The following is a 19,164-nucleotide window of genomic DNA, read 5'->3' as shown; positions in this document are numbered from 1 at the left end:
ACGAATCAGGTCCTATTGCCTAATAATGTTTACTCCGTCACACAAAATGCACTATCACTGACACTGGCCGACAGAGTGGTGGACAAAGTACTCAACTGCGCACCATACTCGAGTCAAAGTTTAGTGTGTAGATACTCCTTGCGAAATGTTGCTCAACTACAAGTCAAACAATTATCCAACGGATTTAAATCAGATGATTGAACATTAAATTGTCTGGAAAATGAAACCAGCTGTGTTTCACAATCAGATCAATAATGTCTGTTAAGGTCTAAAGGTAAGAACATGGTACAGTATATGACACAAGAGTTAATTTGAGGGGAGGGGAGCGACATGACCTGAATACAGCAACCCAAAAGCAAGGGTTCATTAAGGGGCATAGGATTTATTTTCTCACATGTCAAACAAAAACAAAACCCATGAGTTTCCCAGCAAACTCATATAATGCATCCCATATACAGTATACATAGAAACTACACAAAACAAAAGATGAAAACACAGACTAAAATTGCTTATACACTTGAAATGTAATATTAGCAATAATTTTATAGAATGTACAGACCATGAAGGTCGAGGGTCTCTCTCCCTGATCAACCCCTCACCCACAACCAAGTTGTGAAACTGCATTTATCATCTCCCTTATCAGCAAATCCACATAGTCATCCAGCTTCACAATCATTCAATATACATTCTTCAAGTTATGCCGAGCATCTCCAACATTCACATATTCCAAGTCCAATACAGTGAGTAGTTTTCATCGATCAAGGCAGATTTAGATCAATGAAAAACAAAGGGGGGGGGGGGGGAGTAAAGCATTTCAAACGAGACGAGTTGTGTGTAAAACACAAACAGTAGGATTGCTGAGTATTGTTCTCTCACAGATGGATTTCTGTAATAACCGCGTTGGGTGTGCGATCTAAGTTTATAGTGTTATTTGTCTGGGGATGAGATGGCAAATGGGTCCCTGTGTATACGGCACTTCCAGGCTGGATGCCATGTGGAACGGTCCTTAACTCCACACAAACAGCCTTTATCAGGGTTCAATAGAGTCCATGCAGGGAGTGCTGAGCGAGGTGACAGTGATTTGGAACGGTTGAGTCAGGAAGCAGCGCTTTTAAAAAAAGAATTGAAGAGTTCAGCAGATTTCTCCTCTGCGCTCGCCGTGGGTTTAAAAAATGTTGTGTTTGAGGCAGTTTGTGTGCCAACGAAAGACAGTTCAGTGACCTTAAGCTGGGTCACACAGCACGAGAACAGTCTTCATGGCTGAAGCCTCGACAATCCTGTGGGGCCAGCGCGCGCGCGTGTGTGTGGTTTATTTCTTCTTTTTGTCGTTGCTGGTCTGGCCTTTAGGAACGGCCTTCATGAAGTAGGCGGGGCTGAAGTGACACCGCAGGGCCAGCAGAGCGGGTACGACGGCGTACAGGACGTTCAGGGTGAAGATCGGCCACCATTTGTCTGTAGGGACCCTGTACGTGAAGGGGGTTCGAGAGTGGAGAGACCCCCCGAGGTGGCACCACTGAGTCTGAGGAGAGGAGGAGAGGAGAGGAGAGGAGAATTAGTCACTTAAGCCCTATACTTTGTGGTACAACTAATAGTGAAAATCTATCCCATTTACGAGCTCACAGCACGCAGCATCTAACACTATAAGAGCAAATGATCTGAAGAAACACATGTACCTGAATCACTGCACCAGCAAAGAAGAGTGTCCAGTCCAGCATCCAGCTGCATCCAGGCGTCCTCAGACCGTAGATAAAGACAGCCAGCAGAGGCAGGGCGTAGAACAGATATAACAGCATCTACAGCAACCGATAAACCAGGAGCAGGGTTAGGATACTGTACGTCTGTGTGTGTGTGTGTGTGTGTGTGTGTGTGTGTGTGTGTGTGTGTGTGTGTGTGTGTGTGTGTGTGTGTGTGTGTGTGTGTGTGTGTGTGTGTGTGTGTGTGTCTTCAGACTCACCGTGACCTTAGGGAATCCGACAGGGTCTTTGAGATAGGGCTCATACTGGTAGATATAGGTGAAGCAGTAATCCAGGGGACAGTCCATCACCACCTGTTGCGCGGCGAGGGACAAGAGAGAGGGAGAGGGGGAGAGAGAGAGTGTATTTAAAAGTTAGTTTTTACGTATTCTACATTGTATATTTCATTGCAAAGTTGTAATATGGCACATGCAGCCCTACATGTATTTATTCTATTAGGCCTATATTCTATATTTCAACTGTAGTGTACATTTATCAGTTTTATTTTTTTCACTTTGGCAATGCAAAACATGTGTTTCCAATGAATCCCCTTTGAATTGAAGAAAGAGTGAGCGAGAGACATGCATGACTGACTGACTGACTGACTGACTGACTGACAGACAGATAAAACATACAGTGAGCTCATCATTGATTTGATTAGTTCAAGCAGATAGGAGTGAAAGCCAGCGACATCATTTGTTTGTTCAATAGGGTTTTGCAAACATGGTGAAGAGCAGAGCAACACCAAACGTGGTGTTCGGGGGAGGTTGCCTGAAAGAAATGCTTCTGAAACAGTCTTTTTTTTGGTGACTCAGAATCACAGTGGGGGGAAGGGGCCCCTAAAAGGAAAGAAGATTGGATTTATTTTATTAGCTAGTGTAGTGCTGAATAAACCAAGCGGTGAAGAGAAATAGGATTGGATTGCCGCTGTGAATGTGGCGTGGTTCAAGATTTGAGCTCTTCCTCAAACAGCCTTCCATGTGGACTTTTGAGGGCCCAGTTGTTCTAACAACACAGCATTTTGAGTTACTTTAGTTTGGACAGAAACATTCAGAATAAAGCTACTTTTTGGCATGAAAAATGCTCTCCCCATGGCTCTCTCTATATCTTTGCACTAGGCCTAATGTCTGGCGTGCCAACTGCCTATACCTCACTGTAAGGCTTATTGTGAGTCAAATACTGTAGCGGTGCAAAGAAGGCTTTCATGTGTCGTTTACTCACGAAACCTCTGAACACGGTGAAGGCCATGGCCCCCAACAGCATCAGTGACAGCAGCAGGTCTACGGGACGAGACAGCAGGCCTCTCTGCTGCTCCGCGGCCACCTGCTCAACACAGACACAAATCCTGTTATAATCCATACACGCTTCATGTGTCTTTGGGACACTGTAAATCCAAGCCCAACCAAGACAAAAGCACAGTACATAGATATCACAAGTAGGAAATGAACAAATCCCCAAAAGGTATATAGCACATCAAAAAAATTCAAATCAATGGATGAGCCTTCATCGGGGCTCAAAGCTGAAACACATAAGCGTTTGTTTATTGGTGTGTGTGCCAATTGAAAAAGTGGAAATGTTGAGTTTTGACTTTGTCCAGCTGCATTTTTGGAATGTGCTACAACATTTGGATGTGCTACCTTTTGGGGATTCTTTTAATTCCTACTTTTGACATGTATACTGTATTTTGGGTCCACAACCTATTTTTCTTATTTAAAAAGCACATATAGTGTGTCCTATAACACAGTGGTTGTCAAGGACTCCACAATTAAAATGAACTACTCCTCTAGTACAGACAGTGGTTCCCAAACTTTTCAAGTCGAGCCGGGACACCCGGGACCCTATAGTGAAAATAAGCACAACATGGCGCCTCGCGTCATGTTGCGAGCTTGTAGATCAGCTAATTATTTGAGTTTATTTTTATTCATGGAATAATTTTTTTATGTATTTTTCTTTTTTTAATGTAAAAAAAATTATATCTTTTTTAAATGTAGGACAAGAACGTTTTGTGTTGTGACCCATACAAATTGGTCCGTGCCCCACAAATGGGTCCCGACCCACTGTTTGAGAACCAGTGCCCTAACTCACCTTGTCTGCTGTGATGATTGGCATCTCTCTGGGCCTACTGAAGAGCACGGAGGCTGCCCAGATGGGCACCAACAGGAAGGGGGTGTTCCTCCAGAAGGCCGGGCGAATGTTAGACCCATATTTACCTGAACGAATGAGAATATTATCAATGGCAGGCCGGGGCACTGTGTGTGTGTGTGTGTGTGTGTGTGTGTGTGTGTGTGTGTGTGTGTGTGTGTGTGTGTGTGTGTGTGTGTGTGTGTGTGTGTGTGTGTGTGTGTGTGTGTGTGTGTGTGTGTGTGTGTGTGTGTGTGTGTGTGTGTGTGTGTGTGTGTCTCACCAATCGCCACTCCAGGGATGAAGACGAGTTGCTGGGCGATGAAGGACCCCGCCCACAACAGTCCCATGCTGCGATAGGACTTCCTGCGCAGAGAGGAGAGAATACAAACTACATTATGAAGTACATTTACTCAAGTAGGCTACTGTACCTGCAGGGGCACGGAAAGAGGGGTGCTGAGGGCGATGCAGCACCAACTGGTGGTGGGGGGAGATTGTTTGTTTGGTTGTTTATTTGCAAAAAAATATATTTTAAAGTTTTATATCTATTAATGTATTAATGTATTTAACTTTGGGGAATTAATAAAATAGATGTTGAGTTTTGAGTAATATGGTTGTCTGTTGCTTAGGTAGTAGGAACCTTTGTAACAGGTACTGTGTGACACAGGAACCTGTTAATGGTTGCACCTCTGTTCACTTTTGCGCTGGAGAGGGAGTTGCAAACTCAATTAATAAACTATTGCCCGGTTGGATTAATTCATGGGGAAAGGGATAGCACTTTCTCCCAAATACAGGTAAGACATACATTATTGTTTATTGCTGCTGCTGCTGCATCTGCCGCCGTGCAGATATGGGGTGTTATTGTGTGTGTGTGTTTGTTGTGTGGCATTGACCGTGTAGCCTCTGATTTGCAAAATACACAAGCTCTTTAATCTCTTCAAGCTCTTCAAGTAACTGTAAAATACAATACAATGTAGTCTGTGTAAGACTTTTGGTGAATTAGAACAATGTCTTTTTTGTATGTGTGTGTGTGTGTACATGCTATAAAGTAAGTAAGCCTTGCCGAGCCATGAAGGCCCATAGGAAAGGAGCCTAGCTCCTGTTTCTGTAGTGTGAGGCAGTTTGATGTGCACATACTTGTACACCCCCTGTGTAGGCTACACAGGGGGTGTGAAGTGAGGGGCGCTCTTATCATCATACATCATCTTATTCATACATCTCATTCCGTGCCAATCACAATTCACAATTTGCGTCTTCACTTTTGTCTTCAATGTTTGTGTTTACACAAACACTCAAGCTGGGCATAGGAGGGGCTAGCGTGCCCCTCAAATAATAATAATAAATGTTGCACGTGCTCGTAACAAGCTCACAACACATTGCAAAAGTGACGCACGACACGTGAGCTTGTAGCTATTTTGAAGTAAAGTTAGTAAACGGCTTACTCGCTGAACATGCGGTGGATCATGGTGAGGAAGAGGAGGAAGTGAACCACGCCCTCCCAGTAGCACATCATCACAGCATAGGCAGATTTCAGGTGAGGCTCCCCCTGTGGCACACAGTTTGGATTGATGATTGACAGTTTGCAAAAAGGTACAGTTAATACAATATAATGCTAAAGATATCACAAAAGCCCTGAGAGCTTAATTGTTTCCATTGTCCTGTGTATTCAATTCCTCAAGACATATACTATACATACAAGAGATCATCAATACTAGGAGCAGTAAAAAGTATAATTTATTTACATCAAAAATAATGTGGGGGTCATTTATTTTGGCAAGCTAGAAGACGGATAGTAAGGGCATTTTATCAGGTATTTGACCAATCTGGGAAGTAAATATTTACCAAGAAATGTCTTTACCAATGTGTTTCTAAAGGTGTCTAATAACATGTACTAAAAGTTTGAAATTCAACTCCTGTGGGAAAGTGAGTTATTAGCATAATATGTGACCATACCCTTAACATCCTATATAAGGCAAAAAAGTCGCATGTGACATATGAAACTAGGGGGTTTTCATGATTCTGAATCCATTCCAAGCATTAGTTTTGCACAAAAAACACTCCTTGGGCTAAATTAGGCCATATCCACTTGACCAAATGTGCTGACCTCATCACGTTTGTAAGGCCGTTTTCCTCCCGAGTGTTTTTTGTGCAAAACTAATGCTTGGAATGGATTCAGAATCATGAAAACCCCCTAGTTTCATATGTCACATGCTACTTAAAGAATGTTGAAATTTGGACTTTTTTGTCTTATATAGGATATTAAGGGTATGGTCACATATTATGCTAATAACTCAATTTCCCACAGGAGTTGAATTTCAAACTTTTAGTTTATGTTATTAGACACCTTTAGAAACAGATTGTTGAAGAAATTTCTTGGTAACGATTTAGTTCCCAGATTTTCATAGATTTCTCTTACTAGGAGGTCAGGAGTGGCTTATTGTCGCTATCAGCCAGTAACACGCGGGAGTCTGTCCCCGTAACAATCCCAGTACTTCCCGCCCAACTTGCCGCACCCAAGCCGTGCTAGTCATACCCGGGATCGAACCCATGAGACCACTTGCTTACCTACTTAATCCTCTTTGTGCTGGACAGCACATAAGGTCTTCACCAACCAAATTGCAGACAGGCGCTCTTTATGGCCGTTTATGGAGCTTATATCTATATATACTTTATCTTTATACTTTATCTAACTTTATCTTTTAATCCGTATCTCCTATGTCCTACACAGGAATTTCTATACTGCTCATCCAATCTCGGCTTAAATTGTCCAGGGGAGATTGCGCTTATATGAGCTCCAGGCAGGGCTACTATCCGACAATGTCTCAATGGACGAGTAGGCATACCACCTCCAATTACTGAAAATGTATTAATTCATATTGTATTAACATACTCTACCATACTGATTGGAAAATGTTCTTCATTAAAATAAGTCCCGGATTGCAACTTCAAGAGACTTATTTTGGTTTTATTGGGGTCGAACAGTGAACAGAGAAGTTGAGTTTCTCTGTCAAGCGGGTGTTTAGACACAAGGCAGCCCACCAGACATTTGAAAGACAGAGAGACAGAGAAATAATTGTACATTCGGGGAATATACTGTTACTGTAAGCTTTGACATCAGGGCCTGAGGTCAGCGAAACAATGGCAAAGATTTATAATTTACCTTCTTCAGGTAGAAGCCCATGAAACCAGATATGTACCCATCCTGCTCCAGAGCGTTGGTGAGGCCCACTAAGCAGGTGAAGGAGAACGCTGCGAACACTGGGCCACAAGAATGAAGGAAACGTTATGGATCCATCTTTTTTGTTATCCATTTTGTACACTCTTTAAATGAACACTGATGATTGTATTGTGCACTGCAGCTATACTGTACCATAGAATAGGGGGTCAACGTTCTTCCTGTGTCGTACAGTGAGGAGCAGCAGGAGCACTACTGAACCCAGGACGAACATTCCCATTCCCAGGATAGGCAAGGGTCTGAGGAATACAGTATAATTAATATAACACAACTCATCTATGTCACTGTACAGAAGGACATCAATGAGCAAACTTAACCTACACAGTTCAACCCCCCCTCCTTCATTCATACAGTTAAGGGGTGCATGCCTTTTGGTCGTGGTGGCTTTTCCACACTTTATTTGTTAACACTGTGTGAATTTTATAACAGAATCCCCGGCTGGGTCATACCAAAGACTCTAAAAATGGGACCCAGTGCCTCCCTGCTTGACACTCAGCATCAAGGGTTGGATTGGGGGTAAGTCCCGGTGTACTTGTACATCAAGCTGCCTCACGCTTACTTACTGTACTATACCGACAGTACCAAAAGACCAAACAGAACCTATTTAGGTCTAAAAACTAATCAACTCTCCTCAGATTAGGGTCCCATGCAGAGATGATAATAAAATGGGGTATGTTGGCCTAAGACATCAAATTGCTCGTCCTTGAAATTAAAAGGGTCTTTTTCCCTCTAGGTATGGTCATAAAACACGTGTATGGCTACTATAGAACATGAAAAAGAGTAAAATAGTGTTCACTTACTCCTGAAGCAGAGGAACATTGTTCATTGTGTACAGAACTCCTGGGGCCAGGGGAGAGAGCAGAAAAACTAATAGTTCAACCGGTGGCCACATCTTCCACAGTTTTACTATCACTGGACCTGTCAGCCGAGGGAAATAAATCAAATATCCAGACACGAGAGTGAACTGCAGTCGTCTTAAACAGTTCGGGTTGTGATCGGAAGCATATTACAGGTTCGTATCCTCCTCTATACAGCAAAGACGGTGATGAAAAGCAAAGGGAGTGTCAGCCGTATTCCATAGGTCTACTTTCCAGATTCCGTGATTAGTTGTGGGGCATTTTGCTCCAGGCAGACGCATGCGTCAATGCATTCACTATCTGCAGGTTTCAAAGGTCACCGACTTTGAACACGGGGGAGAGTTTCTCATTTCACTCATGTTTGTCACTGCAGGGGCCGTCGCATCATCAGTGACACTCTCCTAGGCATTAAGGTTGACAAAATAAACAACACTGCTGTTGGCTATTGGGCCTACAGTAGGCCTGTCACTGATCAAGGGCCTGACATGGCCATGTAAATGCTCTGTACACCAACACATTCATATTGACAGTCACTCATTTGGCCTGGTATAGCAGGCAGAGATAGGCTATTTCTAATTATTTGAAAACAGTAGGCTATATAGTGGACATAAATACATTGAAGTGAATATACATTTGTTTATTATTATAACACTTCACCCCACTTATACGATGGTACTATAGTACTGTCTTCTCACTCTGTGCTTCAGGTGGACAGTTACCACTGATGATGACATAAGAGGCGAGGCGTGCGAGAGTGCGTGCGTGCGTGCGTGCGTGCGTGCGTGCGTGCGTGTGTGTCTGTCTGTCTGTCAGTAGCCTCGGCTTTTATTTTCATTCGCATTCCCCCGTGACCCGACTACGGATAAGCGGTTGAAGATGGATGGAGAATAATTGTATCCAAATTTCACTCAAATCGGTTCCACATTTTGGTGGCAGAGTAGTAGAATGAGAATTGTTCCCATGTTTGTTATGTCTGTGTTACCACATCATGGTGGCTCCCTCTAGTGTTAATTGTTGCCGTCACTGTCTTTGGAGAAGCAGTTAGACACGTATGAGGGTATTGAGGGCGCTGTCCCCTTTAATATCAATTGTTTAAGGGTTGGTTCTGATTTTTGGACTTAAAGCTGTTGTAGGAAATACCTGCCATTAATATAGTGGTTGCAAAGGTATTAATTGATTGAGTCCCGTGGTGGGAGTTCTGGTCTGGTTTTGTGAATATTAAGTAGTTCCGGTCATTTGGAGTGGGGGAGAGGTTTATGGTCAGGAATCACCAGGATCCTGCATGGCTTGATTCTAGGCTTAAAATAATTGATATTTGTACAAATCTCTATGGGGAGAAATGAGAGAAAAATGAGAAATGAGATTTGTACATTTTTCTATGGGGAAAAATGTACAAATCTCTATGGGGATATCTCAAATCCCTGCTTTGAGATAGAGCGTTGGTCTATTAAGTATTGTTTGTGTATTATGAGCACAAAACAATTCATGGATGTTATGCCCAAATGTTCTGTAAATACTTACGTGAAAGCATCCTATTTTATGATATAACTGCAATAGTGTCCATTGGAAAAAACACCCTATGCTATTGCTAATGGGTTTGACATGACATCTACTGGTGAAAATGAGAACTGTCACATTCCTAAGCATGGTCCTGATACTATTTCCTAGCCTCTCCACTCCCTCAGTGATCATAACATTTTATCACATGAGTAAAACAATGATGACTCTTATTGTGGATACAAGATATGCATTCAACAAGGACTAGAGTTCAATTGTAGTAAAACTCTGATTGTACAACATATATTAATATGTAAATGGTGCATTTATATAGCGGCGCTTTACATAGATTGTGCATCAATTCACACACACATTCATACACCGATGGCGGCAGAGACCATGCAAGGAACCACCAGCACATCGGGAGCAATTAGCTCTTCGCTAAGTCCCACCCAAGCCCGTTGTTGGCCAATACCACGTTAGCGACGGTTACTAAGGTAGGATACTGGTCACGCTTGCAATGCTGGTCAAAATGTTTAAGCAGTGTCAATAAATATATTTGCTGTAGGCCTACAGCATGTGTGGACCTCAGAAAGAGGGTTTGTTTTCTTACCTTGTTATGAGCAAACTAGTCCGTTCCATGAATTATTTCGCTCCGTTGTGCAGTTTAATAGTACATATTAGAAATAAAAATAGGCTCTCATTGACTTCCATTGTAACGGGGGAACAGCTCTCAAAGTCACTCTTTTAGAACACTAAGCTGATTCTGACCGTTTATGACATCAGGAAAACTCATGCTGTTTTATTTTTAATAAAAAATGTCAACTTGTCTTGTTTTTGTTTTGACTTCAGTGTTGCCACATTGTGTGAGAGAAATAAGCCAACCCACCTCCAAAAACAAGCCAACTCTTAAAGCCAAATCAAGAAAAACAAGCCAAAACAAACACAATAATATGACCATATATAATCATTATAAATACTATGTAGGCCTATGTCTATGATAATTAATGTTTTGGTAATGTATTACATACACTAATTATTAGCCTTAAGCCAAAAGTAGCGGGAAATAAGCAGACCTGGCAACCCTGACAAGTTTGTGTGGAAAGAAGTTCCGGTTTACCTACAAAACGATCCGATCCAAACGGTCCAAATCTGTACACCCACTTCTGAAGTAGCCTCGGTCTCAGCCTTCCATCCAGGCCGTTGGATGTAAACAAATGTATTTGATCTCGTCCACTTGTCGCAAACATCATACACAATTTTGGACGCGTTTGAGGGAGACACTTTAGGAGAAATGTCTGGGACTGCAGCTGGGTGCATCTCAAACAGCATGGCGACTTGTTTACAAACGAGAGTTGGGAACACCAGAACCGCTTCACTGTATATCTCCAACCAAAATAGTTACTTTATAAATCTATCAAAAGACGAAAATAAAACGGCATGAGTTTTCCTGATGTCATAAACTGTCAGAATCAGCTTTTGTTGTGTTCGCTTATGTGCTAACTGACTGACTTTGAGAGCTGTTTCCCCGTTACAATGGAAGTCTATGAGAGCCAGGTATTTGACCAGCATGCAAGCGTGACCAGTATCCTACCTTAGTAACCGTCGCTAACGTGGTATTGGCCAACAACGGGCTTGGGTGGGACTTAGCGAAGAGTGAATTAGGGGTTCGGACTTCAGAGTCTTGCTCAAGGACACTTCGACACAAACTCTGGGGGAGCCCGGGTTCGAACTGGCAACCTTGTGGTTTCCATCCAGCCACTCTACCCCTGAGCCACCGCCGACCCAAATGACGATGGTATGTTTAAATGTCTGTCTGTGCTTTACACAGAGCCAGCCATCTGTCCTTATGCACGGAGCAAGATTACACTTCAGTCTTATATCTTCAGCCTTGATTAAATTGTGGATTATATCTGAGAGAACAGCTAGGCTGGAACACAGATTATGTATTCCAGGAATACATAATTATAGTATTTTTCTTCAGACTGTCTGTATGATATATTGTTTCTTGTTTTAGACAACCATAAAGCATGCACTGACCACAACACCAGTGTCAATAAAGTGTGTGCCTCTATTTACCCACTTCTATATGAGAGTGAACAAATATGGTGGGGGGGGTTTTACATAGAAAGCTTTAGGGCTATAGAGAGTATGCAAGTGACATCATCATCAAACCAGGAAGTTATGCAGGAATGCCTACTGAGTGGCAAAACACTACTTTCTGGCCTTGACAGCCCATACATCCAAACAGAAAAGTCCTATCTGATTGCATTAAACAACATTAAACAATGTTAAATTCACTTTGCATGTTGCTTTGCCACTCGATTTGCCACTCGATGTGCCATTCACTTTAAGCATGCGCATACCCTCTATTAGATAAAAAGAAAAGGAGGCATGAGAGAGATTAGTTAACTATATGTACAGTCAGACAGAGCCGCCTACAGTATGCAGGAGGCTATAGTAGCTCATATCTAAGATTATGTTTGAGATGCACCCTCTAACGTGGGGGATCGTGATCGCCGGCACCACGCTGGTCGTCTTCTATTGGACTTGGATGTCCACCAATGCCTTCGTCAGTTGGATGGCGCAGCCAGTAGACAAGCCCAGGAAGGCAGTGAGCCCGACGTCCTGAAGGAGCTCCGTGACTGGACGTCAGAGGCACCCTCTGATAGTTTGGAGGACCTTTTGGTGTTTAGATCTGATTTTCTTATCTTTTTTTTGGGGGCTTTTTCTGCCTTTTATTAGATAGTGTACACTGTACAGTATGGGGAGAGAGATGCGGAAAAGGTTGTCGGGATCGGGAGTCAAACCCGCGACACGCCGTCAGGCTAGTTTAGCAGCCTAGGTGCCCTGACCGCTACACTTACACTTATATATTATATATATATATAATTATATAAATAAGACGGAACCCAGTTATTCTCTTAACAAGTATGTCTCATATTAAACCATCATCCTGTCAGGATATAGCCTATTGTTTCTTGTTTCAGACAACTAAAGCATGTACTGACCATGCACAACAACAGTGTGAGCTATGCACTGTGTCAATAAAGTGTGCGCCTCTAGTGAACAAATATGGTGAGCGGTTATACCACGTAAAAAGCTTTAGGGCTATAAGGCTATTAGATTAAAAAGCAATTAAAGGAGGCATGAGAGAGATTAGTCACCCAGGCTCTATATGATCTGGTGGTCACTCAGACAGCGCAGCCTACACTATGCAGAAGGCTATAGTAGCTCATATCTAAGATAATGATTATTCACCCTCTAACGTTGGGGATCGTGGTCGTCAACACCACGCTGACCATCTTCTATTGGACTTGGATGTCCACCAATGCCTTCGCCAGTTGGATGTCGCAGCCAGAAGACAAGCCCAGGATGCCCAAGAAGGATAAGACAGCAGTAAGCCCGTAGTCCTGAAGGAGCTGCCTGACTGAACCGGACTGACAGCTTGTAGGACCTTTTTGGTGTTTAGATCAGATTTTTGTATCTCTTGGCACAGTTTTAATCGCATGACCCCACAACAACGCACTCGTTTTTCTCTCAACTTCTGATCTGAAAAGGGAGACCCTGGGGACAGAGGACGAGCACACGTCATTCTTGCAGGTAAATGTATGTTAGTGTTCTCTCATCTTCCACTATTAGATACATCTGGGGCTCCATCTTGCGCCACCCGTATCCCTTATCCCTAAACTTATTTGCCATTTTTTCGAAAATCATTGAAAAATGGTTCAACTAGCCGATCTATATCTACACGTTGTGAGCTTGTAGATCAGCTATTTGAAATGGTTTAAAAGGTTTTTTTAAAATAGGAAAAAATGGCAAATCGGTTTAGGGATAAGGGTTAAGGGGTGGCGCAAGATATAGCCCCTGATGTATTAAATTGACTGTCTTGGTTAATGTCTGTGGACAGATAGATGTAACTGTTAACAGGTGTCAAACTACTGGTCAATCAGATGTAACTGTTAACAGGTGTCAAACTACTGGTCAATCTGCATGAACTAACAAACAAACTGGTCAAACAAACAAACAAAACAAAACAATCTGATAAACCAGCATTATTTTCCCTTTGGTTTATGCTGCTTTGTATAGTGACTTGGTATAGTGGATTATGAATTGTCTTCATGCTGACACCACAGACAGGTGTAATCCAGATCTATTTGAACTAAAGGATTACAACAATACACTGCCTCATATAAGTAGCACCTCTATAGCAGAGAGACAACAACTGACAACAACCCTGCCCTTTTCATTGGAGCCAGCCGGTCTTTGCTTTACCAGTTTTGAACTATAAGACACGAACTTCTCTGCACATCCTCCGTCTCTCATCGTGTGCAGAACATGGGGGCACACATCTTCTACTTTGGCATCCACCCAGTCACCTGGGGCATTGTCGTCGCCGGCACGGTGGTTTCCTTAATGGAATGGCTATTTGTCGCCAAACAGGTTAAAAGGATTACAAGTGGCCATGAAAAAGAGGTTGAACCCCCAGTTTGAATTTATGTGGAAGAAAAAGACTGATTGGTATGTATCTTGTGCCGTATATCGATCAGAAGAGTGTTGTTGTCTCCACCAGGCCGAAGGCATGGGGAGAGAGTATGTTTTGCACTCCGTCCGTGTGTGTGTCCGTCCGTCCTTCCGTCCGTCCGTTACCAGCTAATCTCCGGCACCGTTGGCCCGATCCATGCCAAACTTTGCGCACACACTCCCTGGATCCCAACGACGAACCTCTGCCCCAAATATTCCTCAACAGCCTGTTATAGCGCCACCATGAGGCCGATTTAGGCAAAACACATTTCTGTAGATTACTCGTACACATTTTATCACACAATTCGGTATACACTATCTCCATAGTCATGTGATCAACACGGATCTGCACCATCTTCCATCCTGATTGGCTAAGATTGGCTTCCAAAGCTCACATGATTGGTCCGTTAAGAAACAAAATGCCACAAATCAAAAACACAGTGTGCAATTTCTGTGAAATTATACACGCACATTTCCACTAGGCCGCGGACGACATGCCACTAATTTTGTTCCAAATCAGCCTCACGGTGGCGCTATAACAGGGCAATTCCTGTTTTTACCTATAACTGCATCGATCTGTATACAACTTATGTATGCGCACTCCCTAGAGACCATGGAAAAACATTTTCCCTGCATCTCTCCACATCTGCCGGTTATAGCGCCACCATGAGGCCGATTTCTGCAAAACACATTGTTTATGTTAGTCGCACAGATTTCATCCAAATCGCACGCAAATCGGTACACATGATCTCTGTAGTCATGTGATCAAGACGAGTCTGTTGGATTTCTCAGATTATACACTGATTGGCTAAGATTGCCTTCCAAAGTTTTCAGGATCGAGTGGCCCGTTTTGGATGTCCTGCTCATCCAGAATTCTATCCTCAGAGATGCTATGAGTGATCTGACTCTGCATTTCCTCAAAAAAAAAACACATTTTGCCAAACATCACACACACTCCTATATCCTCCTGGTGGAGACCTGTGCCCAGAAGGGCACTTTTTCTAGTTTGGATTTGTTTTTCCTTCATATTTTTCTTTTCTTGTGATTATTTCCAGAAATGTCTGCCTTCTACATTTCTACATGTACATGTAGCTGCAACACACACAACATAGCTGATGAGACGTTTCAAAGCTCGCTTTTCAAGGTATAAAACATAAGGGATTGAATATGGTTCATCTAGCTCCGTTATTAACATAATGGATTCACTTTAGTTAGGTAAAGTTATCTTAGGTTGTGGCAAATCTGCAAAACAAATGCTTACCACTAGCTTTCTTCACAAATGTGTTCATAAAGGTGTCTACTATCACAGATACATTTGTTCCAACCCAACTCCCTTGGGAAACTTTGTGACAGCTGCTGAAAGTTGGGGTACCATTATCAACCAATATAAGGCAAAAAGTTCCAAATTTCATTATACTTTAAGTAGCATGTGACGTGTCAAACTAGGGGGTTTTCATGATGCTGAATCTATTGCAAGCATTAGTTTTGCACAAAAAACACTCCTTTGCCTAGAAATGCCCATAGCCGTCATCACAAATGTGATGAAGCTATGGCCGAATTTAGCCCAAGAAGTATTTTCGTGCAAAACTAATGCTTGGAATGGATTCAGCATCATGAGAAACCCCTAGTTTGACATGCTACTTAAAGTATAATGTAATGTGGAACTTTTTGCCTTATATTGGTTGATAATGGTACCCCAACTTTCAGCAGCTGTCACAAAGTTTCCCAAGCCGGGAGTTGGGTTGGAACACATTTTTCTGATAGTAGACACCTTTATGAACACATCTGTGAAGAAAGCTGGTGGTAAGCATTTTTTTTGCAGATTTGCCACAATTTAAGATAACTTTACCTAACTACTTCCCACCAAATTAAACTCTCTCAGCATCCTTTTCCAATGATCCTCAGTTTATGTATTAATATGTAAATGATGACGGTATGTTTAAATGTCTGTCTGTGCTTTACACAGTCACCAGCCATCTGTCCTTATGCACGGAGCAAGATTACACTTCAGTCTTATATCTTCAGCCTTGATTAGATTAGATTTATATCTGAGAGAACAGCAAGGCTGCAACACAGATTATGTATTCCAGAGAGGGTTGATCAACGGTAAACGGTAAATGGCTCTCTAAGATCATGTTTGGGTTGCACCCTGTAACGTTGGTGACCGTGATCGTCAACACCACGCTGGTCATCGGCTATTTAATTATGGTGTTGACCTATGCCTTCCTCGGTTGGCGGAAGAGGAAAGAAGAAGAATGCCCCGAGTTAATAAAGAAGGATACGTCAACAGTGAGCCCGTCGTCCTGAAGGAGCTGCCTGACTGAATGTCGGCTTGTAGAACCTTTTGGTGTTTAGATCAGATTTTCGTATCTCTTGGCACATTTTTAATAGCACGACCCCACAGCGCACTTTAATTTTCTCTCGACTTCTGATCTGAAATGGAGACCCTGCAGACAGAGGACGAGCAAGTCATTCTTAGAGGTAAATGTTAGTGTTCTCGTCTTCCACTATATATCTGATGTATTAAGTTGACTATCTTGGTTAATGTCTGTGGACAGATGTAGCAGGTGTCAAACTACTGGTCAATCTGCATCAACTAACCTGGTGGTCAAACAAAAAAGAAGAAGGGTGTGCTGTTGTGTGCTGCTTTGTATAGTGACTTGGTATAGTGGATTATTAATTGTGTGAGTGACAGACAGGTGTAATCCAAATCTGTCAACTTGATTAGCCTCAATAGCAGAGAGACAATAAGTGACAACAACTCTGCCCTTTTCATTGGAGCCAGCCGGTCTTTCTTTTACCAGTTTTGAACTAGTGTTGTTCTAAGACACAGACTTCTCTGCACATCCTCCATCTCTCATCTTGTGCAGAACATGGCACACGTCTTCTACTTTGGCATCCATCCAGTCTCCTGGGGCATTGTCTTCTTCAGCCTGGTGGTTTCCATAATGGAATGGAAATTTGTCGCCAAGGAGATTAAAAGGATCCATTTTAGCCCTGAAAAAGTAAAGGAGGGTGAACCCACAGATTGAACAGCTCTCTATAGTAGCTTTACTTATTAGTGCATTGGATCACAAGAAATATTTGTATGTGGGCTTCAGTTATTGGAGAAAAGAAGCAAAAACAAAACCGCGATGATTGGGTTTGTATCTTGTACCGTAGCGATCAGAAGACTGTTGTTCGGATTTGTTTTGCCTTAATATTTTTCTTTTCTCATGTGATTATTTCCAGGAATGTCTGCCGTCTACATTTCTACATGCACTGGATACCCACATACAACACACACACACAACGTAGCCGATGAGACGCTTCAAAGCTTGCTTACATGGTAAGACGTCAGGGCTTGAATATGGTTCATCTGTTATTAACATAATGGATTCACTTCCCACCAAATGAAACTCTCTCAGCATCCTTTTCCAATGATCCTCAGTTTATGTCCCTATGTTGGTCATGACATTATGGGCAGCATTTGTTTTTGCTTCTCGCCCTTAGGCGTTTTACTGGTAGTAAAACTATGATTGTACAACATATGTAAATCATGACGGTATGTTTAAATGTCCGCCTGTGCGTTACACCAGCCATCTGTCCTTATGCACGGAGCAGGATTACACTTCAGTTTTATATCTTCAGCCTTCATTAGATTGTGGATTATATCTGAGAGAACAGCAAGGCTGCTGCAACACAGATTATGTATTCCAGACAGGGTTGATCAACGGTAAACGGTAAATGGCTCATATCTAAGATCATGATTGAGTTGCACCCTGTAACATGGGGGATGGTGATCGCCGGCACCGCGCTGGTCGTCGTCTATTGGACTACGATGTTGACCATTGCCTTCCTCCATTGGCTGGCGGAAACACCAGACAAGCCCAGGATGCCCAAGAAGGATACATCAACAGTGAGCCCGTCGTCCTGAAGGAGCTGCCTGACTGAATGTCAGAGGCACCCTCTGACAGCTTGTAGAACCTTTTGGATTTTCGTATCTCTTGGCACATTTTTTGTCGCATGACCCCACAACGCACTTTAATTTTCTCTCGACTTCTGATCTGAAATGGAGACTCTGTAGACAGAGGACGAGCAAGTCATTCTTAGAGGTAAATATTAGTGTTCTCGTCTTCCACTATATATCTGATGTATTAAGTTGACTGTCTTGGTTAATGTCTGTGGACAGATGTAACAGGTGTCAAACTACTGGTCAATCTGCATCAACTAACCTGGTGGTCAAACAAAAAAGAAGAAGAAGAAGATAAACCGGCATTGTTTTCCCTTTTGTTGTGTGCTGCTTTGTATAGTGACTTGGTATAGTGGATTATTAATTATGTGACAGTGACAGACAGGTGTAATCCAAATCTGACAAATTGGAGGATTGACACCTTGATTAGCCTCAATAGCAGAGAGACAATAAGTGACAACAACAGCGCTTTTCATTGGAGCCAGCCTTTCTTTTACTAGTGTTGTTCTAAGACACAGACTTCTCTGCACATCCTCCGTCTCTCATCTTGTGCAGAACATGGCACATGTCTTCTACTTTGGCATCCACCCAGTCTCCTGGGGCATTTTCTTCTTCAGCCTGGTGGTTTCAGTCTCCTGGGGCATTGTCTTCTTCAGCCTGGTGGTTTCCATAATGGCATGGAAATTTGTCGCCAAGGAGATTAAAAGGATCCATTTTAGCCCTGAAAAAGTAAAGGAGGGTGAACCCACAGATTGAACAGCTCTCTATAGTAGCTTTACTTATTAGTGCATTGGATCACAAGAAATATTTGTATGTGGGCTTCAGTTATTGGAGAAAAGAAGCAAAAACAAAACCGCGATGATTGGGTTTGTATCTTGTACCGTAGCGATCAGAAGACTGTTGTTCGGATTTGTTTTGCCTTAATATTTTTCTTTTCTCATGTGATTATTTCCAGGAATGTCTGCCGTCTACATTTCTACATGTAGCTGCAGCACTGGATACCCACATACAACACACACACAACGTAGCCGATGAGACGCTTCAAAGCTTGCTTACATGGTAAGACATCAGGGCTTGCATATGGTTCATCTGTTATTAAAACTCATTCAGTGCCACCTGGTGGACACCAGTTTTGGCCCTCGTTGCCACCGAAGTCCATTATAAATAAAAGAAAGAAAATGTAATTCTATTGTGCATGTCATCACCTGCACACCAGATTAGAGGATTTTTCAAAATATGGATTCA

The 19,164-nt window shown here is 42.5% G+C and overlaps 1 protein-coding gene and 1 long non-coding RNA gene across 2 annotated transcripts; one reads left to right on the top strand and one right to left on the bottom strand.

Annotated features, from left to right (window-relative positions):
• Positions 1-381: 381 nt before the first annotated feature.
• Positions 382-7,981, bottom strand: LOC306942976 (transmembrane 6 superfamily member 2-like; the record flags this gene model as incomplete). The annotated part of the gene is made up of 10 exons (XM_079529179.1): positions 382-1,519; positions 1,674-1,793; positions 1,955-2,047; positions 2,955-3,056; positions 3,819-3,943; positions 4,138-4,220; positions 5,297-5,400; positions 7,015-7,112; positions 7,225-7,328; positions 7,890-7,981. 10 exons carry the CDS (start codon positions 7,979-7,981, stop codon positions 1,310-1,312), a joined length of 1,131 nt encoding a protein of 376 aa, XP_079385305.1. The 3' UTR covers positions 382-1,309.
• On the top strand, positions 4,509-18,940 carry LOC306942978. The gene is made up of 3 exons (XR_013792363.1): positions 4,509-4,648; positions 17,199-17,295; positions 18,875-18,940. It is a non-coding gene; the product is annotated as an uncharacterized lncRNA (long non-coding RNA).
• The last annotated feature ends 224 nt before the right edge of the window (positions 18,941-19,164 follow it).

Source organism: Electrona antarctica (genome assembly GCF_951216825.1).
Source record: "Electrona antarctica genome assembly, chromosome: 19".
In the NCBI taxonomy this organism is placed as follows: Eukaryota; Metazoa; Chordata; class Actinopteri; order Myctophiformes; family Myctophidae; genus Electrona; species Electrona antarctica.
Note: the sequence above shows the minus strand (reverse complement) of the source record. Positions and strands in the feature narration are given on the sequence as shown.